Here is an 18,237-nt window from a genome sequence, read left to right as displayed (position 1 = left end):
GCTTCTAAAGCATCTTTGTTTACCAATTTTGAAGATTATTTCTAGTGAAGGCCCTTGTAACCAGACTGCTTGGATTTCTTTTCCAGTTCCCTACATTCCTTCAAACCGGAAACATGACACCATTAAAGATGACTCTGAGGTACGTTTTTAAAATGTTTTTGCAATTCCTATTTACATTCTGCTGATCATTCAGCTTTTTATAAAATAGCTGATTATTTGTCCTGTGTTTTATGCTCCCTTTTGAAAAAGTCTGGGTTGTTTTTCTGAAAGTTATAATTCTTTTAGCCATTTTTATTGGATTTTTTTCAGATTTCATCTATATTTACCTCATCACCCCAATCATGATCCAAGATACCTTTTTTTCTTTTTTTTTTTCCTCCCTTTCATTTGTGCTGGAATAACAGTGATTTAGCAGAGGGTTTGACTTGATTGGTCCTTGCAACAAATGGTGGCTTTGCCATTGCCTTGTGTGCTGTCCCTAATGGATGTGCACCCTCTGTCACCCTCAGGCTGTTGGTGTGGCAGTTGGATCAGACTGATAATCCATTAACTGTCCACCCCTCTGAGGGGCTCCATATCTGTAATACCCAGTGCTTTATAGGCAGCTCTTGTGGAAATACAAGTAGAGTAACATACACTTGAACTCATTTTTTTCAGCTCTTTTATAGAAGGTCTGACACAATCTCTGCACATCAAGAATGTTATTCCCTTAAAGCAGTCTGGAAAATCCAAATATGCTTCAATTCTAAAGGGCTTCAAGCCATTTGTTTTAAAAATGCTTCTGGCATGTTTAAAGAGGGTGCACTCTGCAGAGCACTGGCTTTGGTCTAATATTCACATTCCCCTCTGCTCCACCTTTTTCCTTTCCCTCCACTACAATGCTTGTCACTACCATTCCTATCACACATGACTAGTTCTGCTCTTGGGTGACAGCCTTATTTTCAGTCATGTCTTTAGATTTTATCTCAAATTCAAAGATGGAAGGGTATAAATTAAAACCACATCAGATAATTTTCATTGCTGACTTCTGCTGTGTTTAGTGCTCAGGCAGACACAGTTTGTGTTGAAATTTAGAGGGGTGCTGTTTGCTCACCTGCCCCGAGTGATGCTGCTCTGATTGTCCCACCTTCCTTTGAGCTGTGCTGAGATAATCTCAGGCACCTACAGGCAGGAATTGGCATTCTGGGAGCCTTGACTAGAATCTTTAAGCTTAGAGCAATCTCTTCTAATAGCAGTCAATCCTAGATCAAGATCCTTTATATAAATACTTTCCATAGTTCCACAGAATGCTGATCTGTCTGCAAGTACAGTAGTGTGAGGTCAGATAAAAATAGGCCACAGAAGTGTGTCAAAGCCTTGGATAGATTGGTAAAACCTGGAATGTCCCAGGGACCTGCTGCTTTTGTCTGGTTCAGCTGCTCCATCTTCTGTCCCACGTTTTCATACCTAATTCCAGCAAGGAGTCAAGATGATACAATTTATCTTTTGTAAATAATGAATTTAAAAATAACTTTCTTCAAAGTGTAATATTTCCTGCAAATTCTCACACTTGAGAAATTGAGATCTGCTTCCATATGTTTCCAGGCACCTGTTGGAAATCTTCATTCTCCTTAAAACTGTGGTGAACTGAACACAGAAACTGAAGCCAAGGCAGGCTATTCATTAGCAAATTAGTGTTTCCTTATCCATCTTATCTTTGGATAGCCTTTATTAATTGGTCCTACAGTACCTGTCAGAATTGAAAGATGCTCTTCACTGCAGTAGAAAGGGAAATTCTACATGGCTTGAGGTTCAAGAATTTGAATCAGACCTCATTTCTCAAGGCCTTGCCTTCTGCTTTCCAAGGGGAAATGCCAAAATGCTTCACTGGATGAACTGCTGCCTTGAAAAAACAGTAACTTTTAGTGAGAGCAAAACCAACAGAAACCAAACATTTCCAAAAAAAGTGTTAATCAGCACTCAGATCTGTGTGCCAGGGCCAGGCAACCTCAGCAAATCCTGCCCAGTGCTGAAAGATCTCTTTGCTTTAATAGTTACTTGCTATGGAAATGTCTTCTGTTTCCAGCATCTGTTTCTCTTTATACAGGATATCAAACCAGTCATTGATGGAATGGATGGAATTAAGATTTCTCAGGGGCTTGGACTCCAGGACTTTGATTTAATCCGAGTGATCGGCCGTGGGAGTTATGCCAAAGTTCTTCTCGTTCGGTTAAAAAAGAATGATCAGATCTATGCTATGAAAGTGGTGAAAAAGGAATTGGTCCATGATGATGAGGTAAAAGGCTGTGCTAATTGCACTCTGTTACATGTTATCAAAACTTAGTATGTTTGAACAAAACCCACTCAACTAAGCAAGCAGCTCATGTTTCAGACAACTCTGCTGTCCTTGAAGTTTTTTTGGCTTTTGAACTTGTTTGTCATCAACTGTCTGCATGAAGCACCAGGGGGAGATCTGAGAAATGTCCCCTATTTTAGTAACAATTATTAGTAGTCTTAGTAGGAATCATGTATTAAATATTCCAACCTGAATGTGCTAATCTGTAAGTGATGAGACAAATGGGGTGGAATTTGTGCACTTAATTTTGAAAGAAAACAAAGATGTTTTCCAAGCCAAAAGCATTGTCTGTATGTTAGAAAAGGAACTGAAGCTCTTGCTGCAGTCACAGTGGTGGAGCTTGTGTGCAAGAGACTCTGGAATGTGTTTTCCATGAGTTCAGAAATTATTCCACTGCCATTGGAGGTCCCCGTGGTTCTGTTTGCCTCAGAAATCTGCATTTCTCCATTATTTTCAAAATCCTGTTGAATTTTTGTTTCAATACAAGATCTCAAATGCACAAGTTTTTTGGGGAAAAATGAAAATTAAAAAGGAAAAGAAATCCCAACAATTCTTCATCTTTTTCCTGTAATATTCACAATTTTTTGAAATAGGATGCTTGGGGAAAAAAGCCCCAAACAATATTTTAGGTCCTATTTGTGTTGGTAGTTTCAGTCAGTTGCTCTGGCTGTCATGTTTGTCACTATTCCAGGGGCTGGGCTCAGTTTTCTTGGTTTGATGTTTCTTTTTAGGAACAAAGATGAGACTGTTGGGTGGTTTCTTTACAGTTTCCCTTTTACCACGTGTTTTTTCCAAGAAGGTGGAAGCAAAAGCCAAGTGCTGTTCCATGAGTTATGCAGCTGTTTCTGAGAACCAGAGGTAGTTGAGAAAAGGCTTTCTTGAATAGTGGCTCTCATAATTACACAGAAGATTGAGCTAATTGGCTTTTCTCTGAGATAGGCTACATAATGAAATTCTGGGCATTGATAGGAAATCCACTGAATTCTGGGAGTGCATGAGATAGTGCAAGTAATGGAAATTTCACCTTGTAAGTGTTTCACGGAGAAAGAAAATCAATTACCTAGCAAGGATCAGCCTGTTTAAATGAGCTTGTGCTTTCCAGGGACTGGTTGATAGTGCAGAGAAGTGAGACAGAAGCAAATCCAATACCTGGGCTGTGAGTTTTCTGTGCTGTTTTGTTAACAGGGGTGCACTAGTGCAGTCCTACTGCCTGACTACACAAGTGCACTGATTAATTAACTGGGGTTATTTTAAAGAGAAGCTCATTCAGTAAAACCAAAAAGAAGTGGTCATATTTATTGCTTTATCCAAAATTGGATTTTTGGCCCATGTTTGGACCCAGGTTTACCCTTCCAAGGTGTTCTGTCTTCATGAGTGTCTGAACACAAAAAGTAACTGATTTACTCAATTTAGTAGCAACATTTCTTGGTTTCCTTTGAGACTTGAGTTTCACTGTCCATCCCTGCCTGGAAGGCCTGGTCTCTGTCTCTGCATTTATTGCCTCCAGATTGGTTGAAAAGCTGAAAGTATCTGCTGGATTTTTAGAACAATTATATTTCTAGTATATTGGTAGGGGGCTGAGTGTTTGCAGGGTGGCACATGATCAGTTATTGCAGGAAGGGTGAATTATCTGCAGCCCAAACTGTAAGGTTTAAACTGTGTATGGTTATATGAAGTACTGCCTAAGTGCTTTGTTACCAGGATCTGAGTTTTGCAGCACATTCAAACTGTGGTAGGTTTTTATATGGTTTTGCACTGGGTATTCAGGACTTCTTACTGAAGGTCTTTGTGATGCTTTCAATGATTTTGACTGGACCAACTAAGCAGGTTTTGGTAGTTTCATTTAATTAAATCTGAATTTCAGGTGAGAAGAAGTTCAGTTCATTTGAACCTTTTGAAAACTGCAGATTCTCATTGTGTGTTACTGGCATGAGTTGCATCAGGACTTATTTATCTAAGAACTGAATTTATATCCATGCAGCAGAATGAGCAGTGTATCAAATGCTGCAGGTGTTTGGTATTGGTAATGGCTTAAATTCTGTGCAAACTTTCTTAAATGGTTAAGAAACTGCTGAATATACAACTGAATGACAATGTTCAGTAACTTCCTCCAGGTTTTCAGGGGGTATTGTCTTTCTGAAGAAGGTGTAACAATGCAGGTGTATGTAAGGCAGCACAGATGCTCAGTTGTTTTCTGGGGATACCCACAGTGGTTATCCAGCAGGAGTTCTGATTGTTCAATTACTCTATTTCAGGATATTGATTGGGTACAGACAGAGAAACATGTGTTTGAACAGGCATCCAGTAACCCATTCCTAGTTGGTTTACATTCATGCTTTCAAACAACGAGTCGGTAAGAAAGATCTGAAATTCTTTTGTTTTGAAAACCTCGGTCCTTGTGCTGAACTGCTCCTGCCAGAGCAAACCCGAGCACTGCCATCACAGGCAGGGGTTTGGGGGAGGAATCCTTGGAGCTGTCAGGGGTTCCGTGCTCAGCACAGGCAGCTCCAGGGCTGTGGAGTGGAGACAGGGGAGGGCAGGAGCTGTTCTGCCTCCCTGAGCACCAGGGGTGGAACAGCAGCCCAGAGACATCACCATGTCCCACTGAGCAGGGCCAGGGCAGGGTCAGGAGTGTGCTGAGAGTTCCCTTGGAATGCATTAATTGTGTTATATACTTTCAGATTGTTTCTTGTCATAGAGTATGTAAATGGGGGAGACCTCATGTTTCATATGCAACGGCAGAGGAAGCTTCCTGAAGAACATGCAAGGTATTTCCTGACCCACCTGAGTGCTTTGCTTGTCTTGTGCTGGTCTGATGTTTGTACACTTAACAAATTTATTCCATAAAAAAATAATTAAAGTTTGATTCTTGAGTTTAGAATGTCCTGTCCTGGGAAGAAATGTTAATTTTATTTTTTTGAAGGATATGGGTTTTTTTAGAGAGAGCAAGCAGTTGATAAGTAATATCAGTTATTTCTATTTACTCTTTTTTGCTTCATACTTAGATAGTGCCTCTTTGATCTGCTGATAGAAGATGGAACTATTCTACCTAATTTATGTTGAATTAATACAGTGTTAGTAGGAGAAGATGAAAAATACATTTTGCACAGCCCTGCATCACACAAAGTCTCACTGTCACTTTTTAACCTGAAAACACAGATCCTCCATGACATACTTGGAATTTTTACAAAAAAGTCTGCAGAATAAAGAACAAATATTTTCTTAATTAGTAGAATGAAAAAAAATAATGTCTCAATTTGAGGAATGGTCTTATAAGAAATCAGTGTCCTTATGAATAACCATTTCTTGGTTTTGTTACACCGTTGATGGATGAAAGTTGACTGGAAAGTGTTCTAAGAACAGACATTTCAATTGCACAGCTTTTGTACCACCTTAATGCTGACATGAATGTCCTCCTTTCAATTTCAGGTTTTATGCTGCTGAAATCTGCATCGCTCTAAACTTCCTGCACGAAAGAGGCATCATCTACAGAGACCTGAAACTGGACAATGTTCTCTTGGATGCAGAGGGTCACATCAAATTAACAGACTATGGCATGTGCAAGGTGGGATTTTCCTTATATTTCTCTTGTCACTCTGTCATTCATTTGTAGATCCCTCTGGGTATGTTGTTGAGTCAAATAGTTTTTAATTTATGAACTGATTTCTGCATGTAGGAAGGTTTGGGCCCTGGTGACACTACAAGCACTTTCTGTGGGACACCAAATTATATTGCACCAGAGATCCTCAGAGGAGAAGAATATGGTAAGTCTTGACTCCACAGCTTAGGATAACTCGAGCTGCGGGTTGTTTCACATACAATTATTTTTAGATTTCTATATTTCTGTGCTATTATATGTTGATTTATGTGAGAGTGACCCCCAGCCTGGGGAAGTCTGTCCTGCTGACAGTGCCTGTGCCCCGCAGGGTTCAGTGTGGACTGGTGGGCGCTTGGGGTGCTGATGTTCGAGATGATGGCGGGACGGTCCCCGTTCGACATCATCACCGACAATCCAGACATGAACACTGAAGATTACCTCTTCCAAGGTACAGCCCTTTGGCTTTTCCCCTTCCTTTGGGGGGAGGGATAATGAAAACTGGCACTTGGAACAGGACATCGGGCTTTCCTTTTCCATTGCTGGGGAGTTGTGAAGCTGCCGACTCCTTAACAGGCAAAGCCTTCTCTAAACCAGTTACTGCAGTTCTGTAACAGAACCTGTCGTGGTGTTGAAGGGCCTAATGTTAAATCAATTTTTGAGGACACTGAAAGTTTTATTTCCTGTTTACACACAATAGCAAAAGATAATGAAGTTAACGTGTCTCTTAGGAAATCTTGAAATGTCAGTATAACAGTGCCTTGAATTACTGTAGCTCCCTTTGTTTGCATTATTTTAACTAATTACTTTATCTTCCCATTTTCCAGTGGTACCATATTGAAATAATAAATGTTTGTATTGAAATCAATGCCAATGTCACAAACCAAAAACCAATATTGCTGTTTTTAAACCTGTAACAGTTATTCTTGAGAAGCCAATCCGGATTCCAAGGTTTCTTTCTGTCAAGGCTTCCCATGTGTTAAAAGGATTTTTAAACAAGGTAAATAACACTCTCTTATTTTTAGCATCTGAGATCTGGAAGTCAGAGCTTCCTGTTGAAAGTGATAGAGTTAAGAAGTTAATCTGCTTACTATTAAGGAAATCTGTAAAACCTTGGTATCCTCTGTGTTAAAACCCCCACTTTTTAGCTGCAGATTTACTGAGGGAATTCCACAGCACAGACTTGATTTAAAACCTGCACTTGGTTGGGAAAAAGATAACTAGGTTTGTTTATAAACTCTTCTCTGTAATACTTACTGCTCATTTAATTAAGCTGCTTGAAATCTGTAGAACCATTATCATTAATGGAGGAAAGAAGGATATGAATTATACATTACTAAATAAATATCTTTTTTATTTTAACAATATTCTAAAAATGAATTTTTGAACAAACTTTTATTAAAAAAAGCGCTTAAGAATCCCTTGATAGCCATGGCATGTTTGTGCCAGCAGCAGTTTGCACTGTCATGGGAGTGCTGGAGTGGTGTCTGTGGGCTTTGGGAAGTGTGGTCTGTGGGTGGCTTGGGGTGTGTAACACGAGTGTGTGTTCCCACAGGATCCCAAAGAAAGGCTTGGCTGTCAGCCCCAGACTGGATTTGCTGATATCAAGTCTCACACGTTTTTCCGCAGCATAGACTGGGACCTGGTAAAAGTCATTGCTTGTCTTTCTGGGGTTCCAAAGGAATAGATTCTTTAATTTATTAATTGAGTGCATATGAACAACCCCACTGCACACAGGGAAACAACTTCATAAATGTAAAAGCCATTTTGCTTTCTCTGGGTGATGGATAGCCGGGCTTTCCTTCATCACCACAATGGAAACAGTTTTATTTCATGACCCAAAATCCAGCTTTGCTCCCCAGCTCTGAGGGTGGTTACAACTTATATCGTTTTAAAAACATGTGATTAGTTTTAGGCAACATTTTAAAGCACTGGAGGAACCACTTACTCCCTGGGTGCTATTTGCAGATTCTGCAGATTAATGTCTTGGGTTCTGCTGCTATAAAGGGTCCCCACCATCCCCTCAGGCTCCTGCAGGTGGAGCATGAAGGACTGTCTGGGTTTCAGTGTTGCTGTTCTGGAGGGTCATTTCAGACAGTCCTGGCAGTAAACAGGGCAAGCCCCACTGAAGGAGGGAGTGTGGCCTAGCAAAGCCAGCCCTTTGGAATGCTATCCCAGCACTTCATTGCTCTTGTGGATTCAGAGCCTCCTCTGCCTTGCCAGGAGGGTTTGCAGGTGGTTAACAGAGCCCACAGACCAGGAAATGTCGCTAAAGCAGCCAAGGTACAACTGTGGAACATGAGGAGCTTCAGATACATGAAGTGTTTGTAATCTGCTCTTAGTACACTGAAATAAAAAGACTGAAATTGCCAATTGTATAACACCTAAAATCAGTAGGATTACTCAGGGTTTAGTAACGTGAGGAGGCGTGAGCAGGATCAGTCCTTTTTGTTAAGAATGTGGCCTGTGAGCAGTGGGGTTATTTATAAAGGGTCTCCTGTTGCTTTCAGGTTTTCTTTAGCACTGCTGGTGTGAGGGAGGGTTTTGGTTTCTGGTGGAGTAGATGACTTGCATTTCAGTGGGTTTGCAAGCATAAAATTGTATTGAAATTGGGTTTTTTAAATCTGCTGCTTCTTGGTAATTGCGTTCCTTCTGTCTTCAGTGTGGAAACTGTCCCAGAAATGACACCCTAACGTTTATTGGCACTTGAACAATAAAACTGCTAAGTCAGGAGCACTTCCCCATCAGCATTCCATTTTTAATACCCAGTTAGCAGGGAAGAGGATGGATGTGGTATTTCCATAGTCCTGGGAAGTCTGCAGGAAGTGCAGAAGAGGCAGCAGTGCTGCAATAACATCAAAGGTTCAGAGGAGAGAAACCTGCACGGTTTCATTTCCCCTTTGAAGCTGCTGCTCTGAACTTCATTGTAACTCTTCAGAGAACACATTCACTGCATAAAGAGCCTTGAAAGACCTGCTGTTTACAAAATTATTCCAATAACGAGGGCTGTCTGTAATTTTCTCAGACATCCCTTGCTTTGTGTCCTTAAGCCCGAGTGTTGTTTTTCAGTTGGTACCTTGTGGTGCTCCAGTGCAGCTCACCCGGGGGTGTTGTGGAGAACATCCTGTACAGCAGGTTCTGTTCTGCTTTGCAGGTTTTTTTGGAGAGAGAGGGAAAGAGAAGACTTGGGGTTTTATTTTATTTATTTGTAAAAAAAAACCTCTTAAATTCAGTTGGTACTTCTTGGTCAACATTTATGCTGATTGAATGTTGATATTTTCTTACCTACTGGTTGAAAGCTTTAATATTAAATACCTATTTTTAAAAAAACTGGGAAAATTGAGGTGATGTTTTGTGGTATGATTAGGACAGTGCTGCTCAGAGGATTGACATGCCAGATACATTTAAAGCTAAATTTCAAATAAGTGTTGGGAAATATATTCAGGAGAAAATGAAGAAAAAAACATTTGGGAAGGTTTTTTTAGTTATTAGAATCTTGAACTCACCCCCTCCATTTCAAAGAAAAAATTTTGACTCAAAAGGATTTCCAAATCCCTTCCAGTTGAAACAGAAGGAAAGGAGCCTAATGCTGACTGAAAACTCCTGAGCTAAATGGAAAAATAAATACAGGGAAAGTGAACACACAGAGAGGCACATTTTCCCTGGTTTAGTCATCGGGCTGTGTGTGGAGCTCCAGGCTGCTCCCTGTGCTGTGGATGGCTCAGCAGCACCCAGGGAGCTGCTTTTTTGCCTGTTCCACTACAGGGAGTCTGTTCTCACCCTGTGCCTTTTTGTGCCATCTCTCCACTCTGTGCTGGAGCAAGAACTCCAGAGCCATGGCTCACTGTTCCAGGAAGGGATTCTCTAGAGCTGTACCACCTATTTTGTCTCTTATTTTCTCAGCTGAAAGGCTGCAAGTTCACCATATGGCTGCTTTGGGAGGGCTTTTATGCTCTGATGGGTATAACAAGAGGCAGCCTCATGTCTAACCCCCAGGGGAGTGCCTGACTGTTGGATGTGAGTGTGTGGCCACAGCTGACTCACAGTGACAGTCCTGCCACTCTCCTTAAACACTCACGTTGATGATGGTTTTGTGGTGCTTTCCCAGACCTGGTAACTGAGGGGATGTTGGTGTGTTCTTCACTAGCCAGTGATAGTTTCACAGTTCCCTGCTATCTCCATCTGGATTTACTGTGCTCTTGCCTGAAACCTGAAATCCAAGATCTTTCTGTGATTTATTCCCTGTTTTATTTACCCTGTGCCAAGCATCATGAGATCTCCTGGCCTTAAAACCAGGATTCCTCCCTGTGTTGGTTATACATGTCATCAGTTTGGTCAGTGGTAACTACTATTCACTTACATCGTGCTTCCCTGCTGTAAGTCAGATTATGGAGATTGTAGCTTTGGCTTGTTTTTTAATTTTAGAATTAGAATCTTGGTGTCTGTGCTGCTACAGATTTGACCACATGACAGATTTTTAAGTCTCCTCTAATTGCACATAAATGCAATAGAAAAGTAGATTAATTTCTCTGAAATAGAAGCAAATACATTGTGCTCACTGCTCTATTGCAGCAGAGTGGGAATTTTCCAATCCTGAGTGCAGTCTGCCAACTTGAGAGCAAACTTAGATGGTTGAATTATTTGTGGATTTCTGTTTTAAAATGCAGAGTGTGAACTGTGTTGGTGTCTGTTACCTGGCTCGTAATGGACATTACTTGGGTATTTTGACATCTCTCCAACAGCATTTGATGCAGTTGGATTTGGTGTTCTTGGGGGATTTTGTAACTATTCAATGCTCTGATTTTCTTTCCCTGGGATATCTTGGTTAGCTGGAGAAGAAGCAGACGACCCCTCCGTTCCAGCCGCAGATCACGGACGATTACGGGTTGGACAACTTCGACACGCAGTTCACCAGCGAGCCCGTGCAGCTCACCCCAGACGATGAGTATGTGCTGCTTCCTCCCCAAATCAGCTGCAGATTAGCAACTGCAGTTATGAATTATTGGAAAATCACTAAGAGGACACTGTTCTTGGCATGAGGACATAGTCCCATTACAGTAAACTTTAGATTCTTTGTATTCTGCATATCTTCATAGAATGATAGAGTTGCAGAATGGATTGGGTTGGAAAAGACCTCTGAGATCATCAGGTCCAACCCTTGGTCCAACTCCAGTCCCTTTACCAGATCATGGCACTCAGTGCCATGGCCAAGCTCCCATTCCAGGGATGGGGAATCCACCCCCTCTCTGGGCAGCCCATTCCAATGCCTGAGCATTCTCTCTGGAAAGAATTTTTTTCTGATCTCCAACTTCAATTTCCCCTGGCAGAGCTTGAGCCCATCATGCCCCCTTGTCCTATTGCTGAGTGCCTGGGAGAAGAGACCAACCCCCAGCTGGCCAGAACTTCCCTTCAGGCAGTTCCAGACAGTGCTGAGGTCACCTCTGAGCCTCCTCTTCTCCAGGCTGAACACCCCCAGCTCCCTCAGCCTCTCCCCACAGCACTTGTGCTCCAGTCCCTTCTCCAGCCTCGTTGCTCTTCCCTGGTCCCGCTCCAGCCCCTCAATCTCTTTCCTGAACTGAGGGGCCCAGAACTGAACACAACACTCAAGGTATGGCCTCACCAACGCTGAGTATCACTTCCAGTGTTCTCATAAACTAAATCACTGCTTTCCTTTGTTTTCCAGAGATATAATAAAGCGAATAGATCAGTCAGAATTTGAAGGATTTGAATACATTAATCCATTGTTGCTGTCAACAGAAGAAACAGTATGAAGGAATGACCTCGTTGGGGACAGTGTGAATGACATTAATTTATATTAACTACAGTATATGCATGCGAGGCTGGGGACTGGTCACTCTGGATGGAGACCAATGATTTAAAAACAAATTTGCTGCTGAAAATCAAAGAAGAGAATATTGGTTTTGGTGGGTGTCCTCTGCCACTTAGTGATTCTTAAGTTCTGGGCACTGACACAACTGGCTTCATTAATGAAGGAATTTGCATTTTGTGCCTGTTTCATGAAGGATTGAAACGTTCATTGCATCCCTGCAAAAGGAGATCATGAGAAACTTTGAGATTCACACACTTTCTACAAACATTTGATGCAATGAGCTCCCAGTTGAAGAGTATTACAGTGTAACATCCTGAAGAATAAAATATATTACGGTGGTGTTGAAGCTTATTTTTGATGCCTTTTTTCACAAGTGGTACCTGTCTAAACGTCTCAGATATATTTAAAAGGAGTTGTGTTTTATTAGCAATCAAAACATAAATTTGGGTACAGGATTTAAGTGCCTAAATGGATAAACTGCATTGAAGGATTATTGCATATTTGGAACGTTCTTACACCTGGTAAGTTCTGCTTGTTAATATTAAGTAACCATTTCCATCTGAAACACACAGTTCACAGCTGCAGCCTGAGGTTTAGTTGCATTTTTACAGAATTTGGAATGCAGAGTGACTCAGTGAGATTAATTCCAAATTAGAATCTACAGTATCGATTTAAGATATGTTGTCTTAAACTCCAAATTTACCAAAATGTAGAGATTGAAGAAAACTAAATTTGCACACACAGGATTTGTAAACATTCTTAAGCAGTGCCTACACCTACAATGATGTTGTGTTGTATATTAGATTTTTGAAAAGTATTTTTATCAACAATACAAATATTCAGAAGTAGAGCAAAAGCATAATAAAGCATAGCCTTAAAGTTTAAGTAGTAAATCTAGAATAACCATAAGATAAAATCCATTTTCCTGATAAAGCACACCTCCTACTTATGATAAACTGTCTGCTTTACTCAGTGTCCATTAATAACTAATCATTCTGCGTCAGAGAATGGGATGTTTCAGTGAAGTGATTTCCATCAGAGTAGTAATTTTCATTAATGGCAGAAAAAAGAATACCTAAGAAATTGGAAAAAGCAAAAGACAACTATCAAATCCCTTCAGGTGGCAACTGGGGGTGTCAGGGCAGAGGCTGTTGCATCCAGAAGTTGAGCTGAGCTTGGGGCAGGTCCTGTTGCTGTTGGAAGGTCCCTGGCTGAGCCCTCGGGGCTGGGTTTGGGATTAACTCTGTTGTGTGGTTGTAGAGACAGGAGAAAAACAATTCTGTGGGAAGGAAGAGAAAAGGGAAACCCTGGGCCGTGGCATCTCCCCCGATTCGGTGTCAAACGCAGGAGAAATTGTGACACTTTCACTTTCTTTGCATTAACTATGGTTTTCTCAGGGTACAGCATTGCATTAGGTGCTGAACATGACATCTTTGGGATTCACATCCAAGTCATGAGGTGCTAGGACCAGACTGCCAAAACATTGTTTGAAATACTCAATTAATCATTGATTAACAATCTATGTTTTGTATCCCCTCATTAGCCACAATTACGCAGACCTGTGGTTGTTGAGTTCTATGAATCCCATTCAGGTTTCAGTTGTGGGTTTCTCTGTTGGACTGAGCTTTTCATATTAAGCAAAACGTGTTTTAATCAGCACTAAATAATTTAACTAGTAAGAAGTACTTGCCTCAAATGCCTGGACTTTAGATACTTTATTACCTACTAAAGGCAACATTACCTTTTAAATGTAATCTGACATTTTTTTATTACTCAGTTTTCCCCTTCTCCCCCTTATTTTATTTACCCTGAATAACTTTTCTTTCAGTGTTTTCAAGCCCCCTGGTACTACAGGTAATCAGGAGTGATCAGAGTGACTGCAGGCAGCTCATGAGTGGAACTGTGACAGGTTAAGCTGTCCTTTGACATGCCAGGGCATGGAACTTTAAACTGGAAATATTAAGAAATGTGGGTTGGGGTTTTTTTTAACCTTTTTTTCTAGGTTTCAGAACATTTTGGGAGGGAGGGAAGGAAGAACAGAAAGACACATTTTGCTAAACAAACATTGTAAAGACTACTTGATTTTTATTTAAGAATTTACAGGCATTTACAATGTTGCTGTGTTGCCAAATAGTTTGCTGGGTAAAAGTTTGGTTGCTCATGTGCAAGTGTTTGAATAATGTTCTGTTCATGATGAAGGGGAAATTTTTTATATAAAGTACTTGTTTTATAAATAAAAGAAAATGAAGGATGTAATTAAATGTGTGGTTTGGAAAAAAAATCCTAATATATTACAAATGGATCTGGTAATGATATATAGTTGTCTTATTTGAAATAGTAAATGAAATTCTAGCTAATTTAATGATTGTAAAACAGTAAATATGTTCTTGTAGTTTTGTATAATTAATTAGTTGGGATCTTTGCTGACCAGTTTTAATTGTGCAGAAGATGGTATACTAATCCATAACAGCTGAGATCATTTATATTCTTGCACATCTATTAAAGACTTTAATGAAAAAGTTAATAGACTGTTATTATTTGCCAGTAAACTGGGCTGTGTCCAACTTGAAAGAGACCCCCTTGTGAATTAAATCCATAGGAACCTTCCTGTATTTTTATACTGTATCCTGTGTTTATTCTGCACCCGAGTCCCAGCTCAGCTGTGGGTTTTGAGGGCCAAGGCCCAGGGCATGAACTAGAGCAGGCTGGTGGTGTCCCTTGTTGTTACTGAACTGCCAAAATGTCCCTCACTGCATCCAGGGAAGGGGGTGCTTTTCCCAAGCTGACACAGCCTTTCCCTGCTCCTGTTCAAGGTTCCAACACCAGGTGAGCCTCCTGAACCCCCTCCAGCCCCAACAGGCTCTGGGATGTTCCTGTCCCAGACCTTGATGGGGCCTCGGGGGCCTGTGTGGGACTGACACAAACCGCAGGGATTTTGGCTCAGGGACTGTGTTAAATCTCCCTTTGCAGAGCATCATTGGGACACTGGCAGAACTGTTCTCTCTGCAGCCTAATTAGACCAGTCACCTTAATCACTTGATTAGCACTGATACTGACTCAGAGCCCTGCACAGTAAGGGTATGAGTTCAGCTGGGCTCCTGCAGACATGAAAACCACACACCCTTTATTTGGTTTGGGGAGCGTTTTTAACAAGGATATGTTCACAGAACCAACTGTACTTACACTTTCTTACTCAGATAGTAAAATAATGAAAAATTCTAAGCCCAAAGAACTTTTTAATTAAGTTTATTTTCACAGATTACATGTTTTGGAAAAAATAGTAAACTTTTGGATCAGAGTAACAGTTGTCTCTTGTCCAGTTCCTTTCAGAGCTCTGGTGCATCAGCCAAAGCACAGTCTCCAGGGATTTCCAACAGTACATCTTTTAGGAGTACAGAGCCTGATTTCCTTGGGGTCTCTCCAGAGCACCATTTCCAGAACCAGAACTACTTTACATGCATCTGAGAGGATTTAAAGTAAAAAGACCCTTGACACTTGACCTTCTATTGAGTTACTGGTTTGTGATCCTTAAGCAAATTTGAGACAAGGATGTGCTTCCTTGACACATTTTTCCTTTCCCTTTGAGAGAGGTTCATCCTTGGCTTGTTCCTTTGCTCTCCCTTCTCCTGGATTCACCACATGACGTCCTCTGCACTTTCAGACAAGCACCTGGCCAGGTGGCCATCGATGTCCAGCTGGGAGAGTCTGCAAACACAGAGAGTTTGTGCAGTGAGACAGTCAGAGCCTTTACTGACACTGTTCTTTACCCTCCCTCACATTCCTGTGCCCAGCAGTGCTGGAATCCCCCCAAAACTGCACTTGCTGTTACCTCTTGCTAAAAATGGAGCTCAGAGTGACCACAGCACAGACCTGAACATGGACACCTGGACCACATTAAGTCTCTCTGCCTGAATCTCTTGATTAATGACCTCTAATGTATAAATGTTAATGCAGCCACTCTTTTGTCTCTCTGTTCAGCCTCCAAACAACAGAAGTTGCAGCCAGTACAGTTTAAGGCTTAGAGGACCTGTTGACAAGCACTTTTTCAGAACTCTGACAGCCTAAATACCATGAAATGATGTTAATTGTGAGAGACAACTCAATGCTTGTTGTAGAGCAGATACTCAGTGTGTAAACTGGATTCAAACAGGTAATTCTGACAGTTAAAAAGTACTTTACAGAGGAAGTTTTGTCTATTTTAATTATTTTGTATATAGAGAATGAATCCAGACCCAGCTGGGGTTTTGATTACTGGGGAATTACAAAAAAAGCCAAAACAAAACACAACAAACCCAAACAACTTACGTTCCACTGAACTGCATCAGACACATGGGACAACTGTCAAGAGCTGAAGATCCTTCGCTCTGGTTTTCCATCTTCTCGCAGCTCTCGGCCCCAGGAACGCTCCCACCAGGCTTCTCTGCAGGCACCCATCTGTCCTGTCCAGCTGGAATATTCCCCACTGGAAGCTGGATCTGGAGCTCTTTCCTACCACTTCCTTCCCTGTTTTCCCCCCTGTTCTGTGCAGCCTCTGTGTGGTGCTGCTGGGAACTAAAAGCTTTTATAGAGCTTTGTGCCATGGGCTGTGCAGAACTTCTGTGTCCAGGGAGTTTATGTGACTCAGGACTCCCTTCCAGGGTTGAAATACCTTTTGTGTCTTCCACAACTGCAGTTTTGGCTTGATCTGTATCAATTCCCCTGCAGGTTTTCTCAGTTGTGGATGGTAAACTGCACAGTTTATCTGCTTGGCCCTGTCCTGGATGTGACTCATGGCTCTGGCTCTGGGTTGGCTGCTGGGAGCTGAGATCCTTGGGGTTCAGATGCTTTTCCTTGTGAAAAGGTGGGAATGGTACCCACTGAAAGTCTTTCATTCCAACTGTAAAGACTTCCTGATGTCCTGAACTCTCTTCCTCAGCACTCTACAACACACACACCATCTCTCAAACAAATGCAGCTCAGTCAATACATAAACCCCAGGCTGAGCACATTGCAAATACTGAGAAGGCTAAGAAAAGAACATTTTATTTACACCCCTCTCCAGTGCCTGTAAAGCAATCAAGAGCTTCCTGGAGCTGATGGAATATGTGTCTTTCCTTAACATTTCTAAATAGATACAACTGGGACTCTTAATATGTTCCAGAGAGACTAAGGATGAAAACAACTCCCCAAAAAAGTGCTTTATAAGGACTGCTTTCTGTATTGTGATCTTGCCCAATGCTATCAGAGCAATGTCAGGGTGGGTTCTGTGTAATTAACCTTCTGTTACAGTTTGCCTTTCCCAGTTCCGTTCCTTCGGGAAATCCTGGTGCTTAGGGTAGTCACCATCCTCACACAGGCCCCCTCTTCCCAGGAAAACATTGGAAAGAACTTCCCACCCTGCAAAAGAAGCCCCTTGGGGCTGTTCTTACACCCCTGCCCCGCTGTGCTCAGCCACACTGTGATATGTAGAGACTGAAGAGCTGAACTCCCCCGCCTCTAAAGGCCATCTCAGGGTGTTTCCCACTACCCAGACGGTCACTGTTGGAAGCAGGACACAAAGTGCAAACCCAAGGATACAGAGAGCTACCTGTTCCAAGAACCCTGGCAGACTGGGCACTGTGTCCCAGTTAGTGCAGTGTAGATCTTGACTGATGCCTTTCAGTAACAAAATCCAGGCTTTTTCACACTCATTTAAGTCTTCTTTCTCAAACCAGGAACATCTGTCAGTCAACGTCCTGTAGAGACAGACACAGTCCAGCAGTTCGAGGGTGGGAGAGAGGGTAGAAAATACTCTGCATTGGTATTAGTTTGCTTCTTTTTTCTGGAACACAAAGACATTATTTAACCTGTGCACTCAGTTTTACAGCCTCCTATGACTTACATAATTGTACTGCTAGAAAACAAAAATCCCCATGGTGTTGATCCCACACGATCCCCCTGGTGGTGATCCCATCCCGTCCACCTGGTGCTGACCGGATCCCCATTGCCACCCCTCCCACCCCATCCCACCCCATCCCACCCCACTCACGGGGCTGTCCCGGCGCGCGGGGCGGGCGGTGCCGAGCGGGGCTTCAGGCGCAGCTTCGCGGCCGCTTCCTCACCCATGGCCGGGGCTCCCCGCGCCTGGCCGGGAACCTTTTCCTCCCTTCTCCTGCTCCTCCTCTTCCTCCTCCTCCGGGCCTGCTCTCCGCCCTCAGAGCCGCCCTGAGGCGGGGCCGGGAGCGCTGAGGGGAGGCCGCCCGGCCGTCCGGAGGCCGTCGGTTCCTCTACCCTCTCATGCCCGTCCCTGCCCTCCCCTGCCCTCCCCTGCCCTCCCCTGCCCGTCTCTGCCCTCCCCTGTTCGCCCCTGCCCTCCTCTGCTCAAACACCTCATCATTCCCCAGCAGTGCATGGAAGTATCGGAAGTAACTCCGCTGTTTAAATGCTTCACAGATACGAGAATAATCCCAGGAGGAAATGAAGAGTCCTGTTTGATAAGGGGTGTTTGTGAGGGCACAG

General features: G+C 42.4%; 2 protein-coding genes across 4 annotated transcripts in view; one reads left to right on the top strand and one right to left on the bottom strand.

Annotated features, from left to right (window-relative positions):
• PRKCZ (protein kinase C zeta) overlaps positions 1 to 14,279 on the top strand; it is a 37,628-nt gene extending 23,349 nt beyond the window's left edge. For all 3 annotated transcript variants that reach the window (XM_071575614.1, XM_071575613.1, XM_071575615.1), the window contains 11 exons: positions 87 to 139; positions 2,087 to 2,275; positions 4,591 to 4,688; positions 5,017 to 5,103; positions 5,765 to 5,900; positions 6,012 to 6,099; positions 6,262 to 6,381; positions 6,851 to 6,930; positions 7,486 to 7,575; positions 10,760 to 10,875; positions 11,614 to 14,279. In XM_071575614.1, the coding sequence (XP_071431715.1) occupies positions 87 to 139; positions 2,087 to 2,275; positions 4,591 to 4,688; positions 5,017 to 5,103; positions 5,765 to 5,900; positions 6,012 to 6,099; positions 6,262 to 6,381; positions 6,851 to 6,930; positions 7,486 to 7,575; positions 10,760 to 10,875; positions 11,614 to 11,701 (1,145 nt within the window). In that variant the 3' untranslated portion in view covers positions 11,702 to 14,279. The remainder of the gene's footprint in view (positions 1 to 86; positions 140 to 2,086; positions 2,276 to 4,590; positions 4,689 to 5,016; positions 5,104 to 5,764; positions 5,901 to 6,011; positions 6,100 to 6,261; positions 6,382 to 6,850; positions 6,931 to 7,485; positions 7,576 to 10,759; positions 10,876 to 11,613) is intronic.
• Positions 14,280 to 14,990: 711 nt separating this feature from the next.
• On the bottom strand, positions 14,991 to 17,900 carry FAAP20 (FA core complex associated protein 20). Its single transcript, XM_071575663.1, has 4 exons — positions 17,768 to 17,900; positions 17,327 to 17,474; positions 16,066 to 16,679; positions 14,991 to 15,465 (listed from the first exon to the last, which is right to left on the bottom strand). The coding sequence occupies exons 1-4, from the start codon at positions 17,842 to 17,844 to the stop codon at positions 15,393 to 15,395; spliced, it is 912 nt and encodes a 303-aa protein (XP_071431764.1). The 5' UTR covers positions 17,845 to 17,900; the 3' UTR covers positions 14,991 to 15,392.
• Between the last annotated feature and the right edge of the window lie 337 nt (positions 17,901 to 18,237).

The sequence above is a fragment of the Pithys albifrons genome, chromosome 22 (genome assembly GCF_047495875.1).
Source record: "Pithys albifrons albifrons isolate INPA30051 chromosome 22, PitAlb_v1, whole genome shotgun sequence".
Classification (NCBI taxonomy): domain Eukaryota; kingdom Metazoa; phylum Chordata; class Aves; order Passeriformes; family Thamnophilidae; genus Pithys; species Pithys albifrons.
Note: the sequence above shows the minus strand (reverse complement) of the source record. Positions and strands in the feature narration are given on the sequence as shown.

Coding starts and splice junctions, on each gene's coding strand:
- FAAP20 (XM_071575663.1), bottom strand. CDS start 17,844: ATGGGTGAGGAAGCGGCCGCGAAGCTGCGCCTGAAGCCCCGCTCGGCA. Junction 17,475..17,767: donor CCGCGCGCCGGGACAGCCCC/GTGAGTGGGGTG, acceptor CTGTCTCTACAG/GACGTTGACTGACAGATGTT. Junction 16,680..17,326: donor TGCCAGGGTTCTTGGAACAG/GTAGCTCTCTGT, acceptor TGTGTGTTGTAG/AGTGCTGAGGAAGAGAGTTC.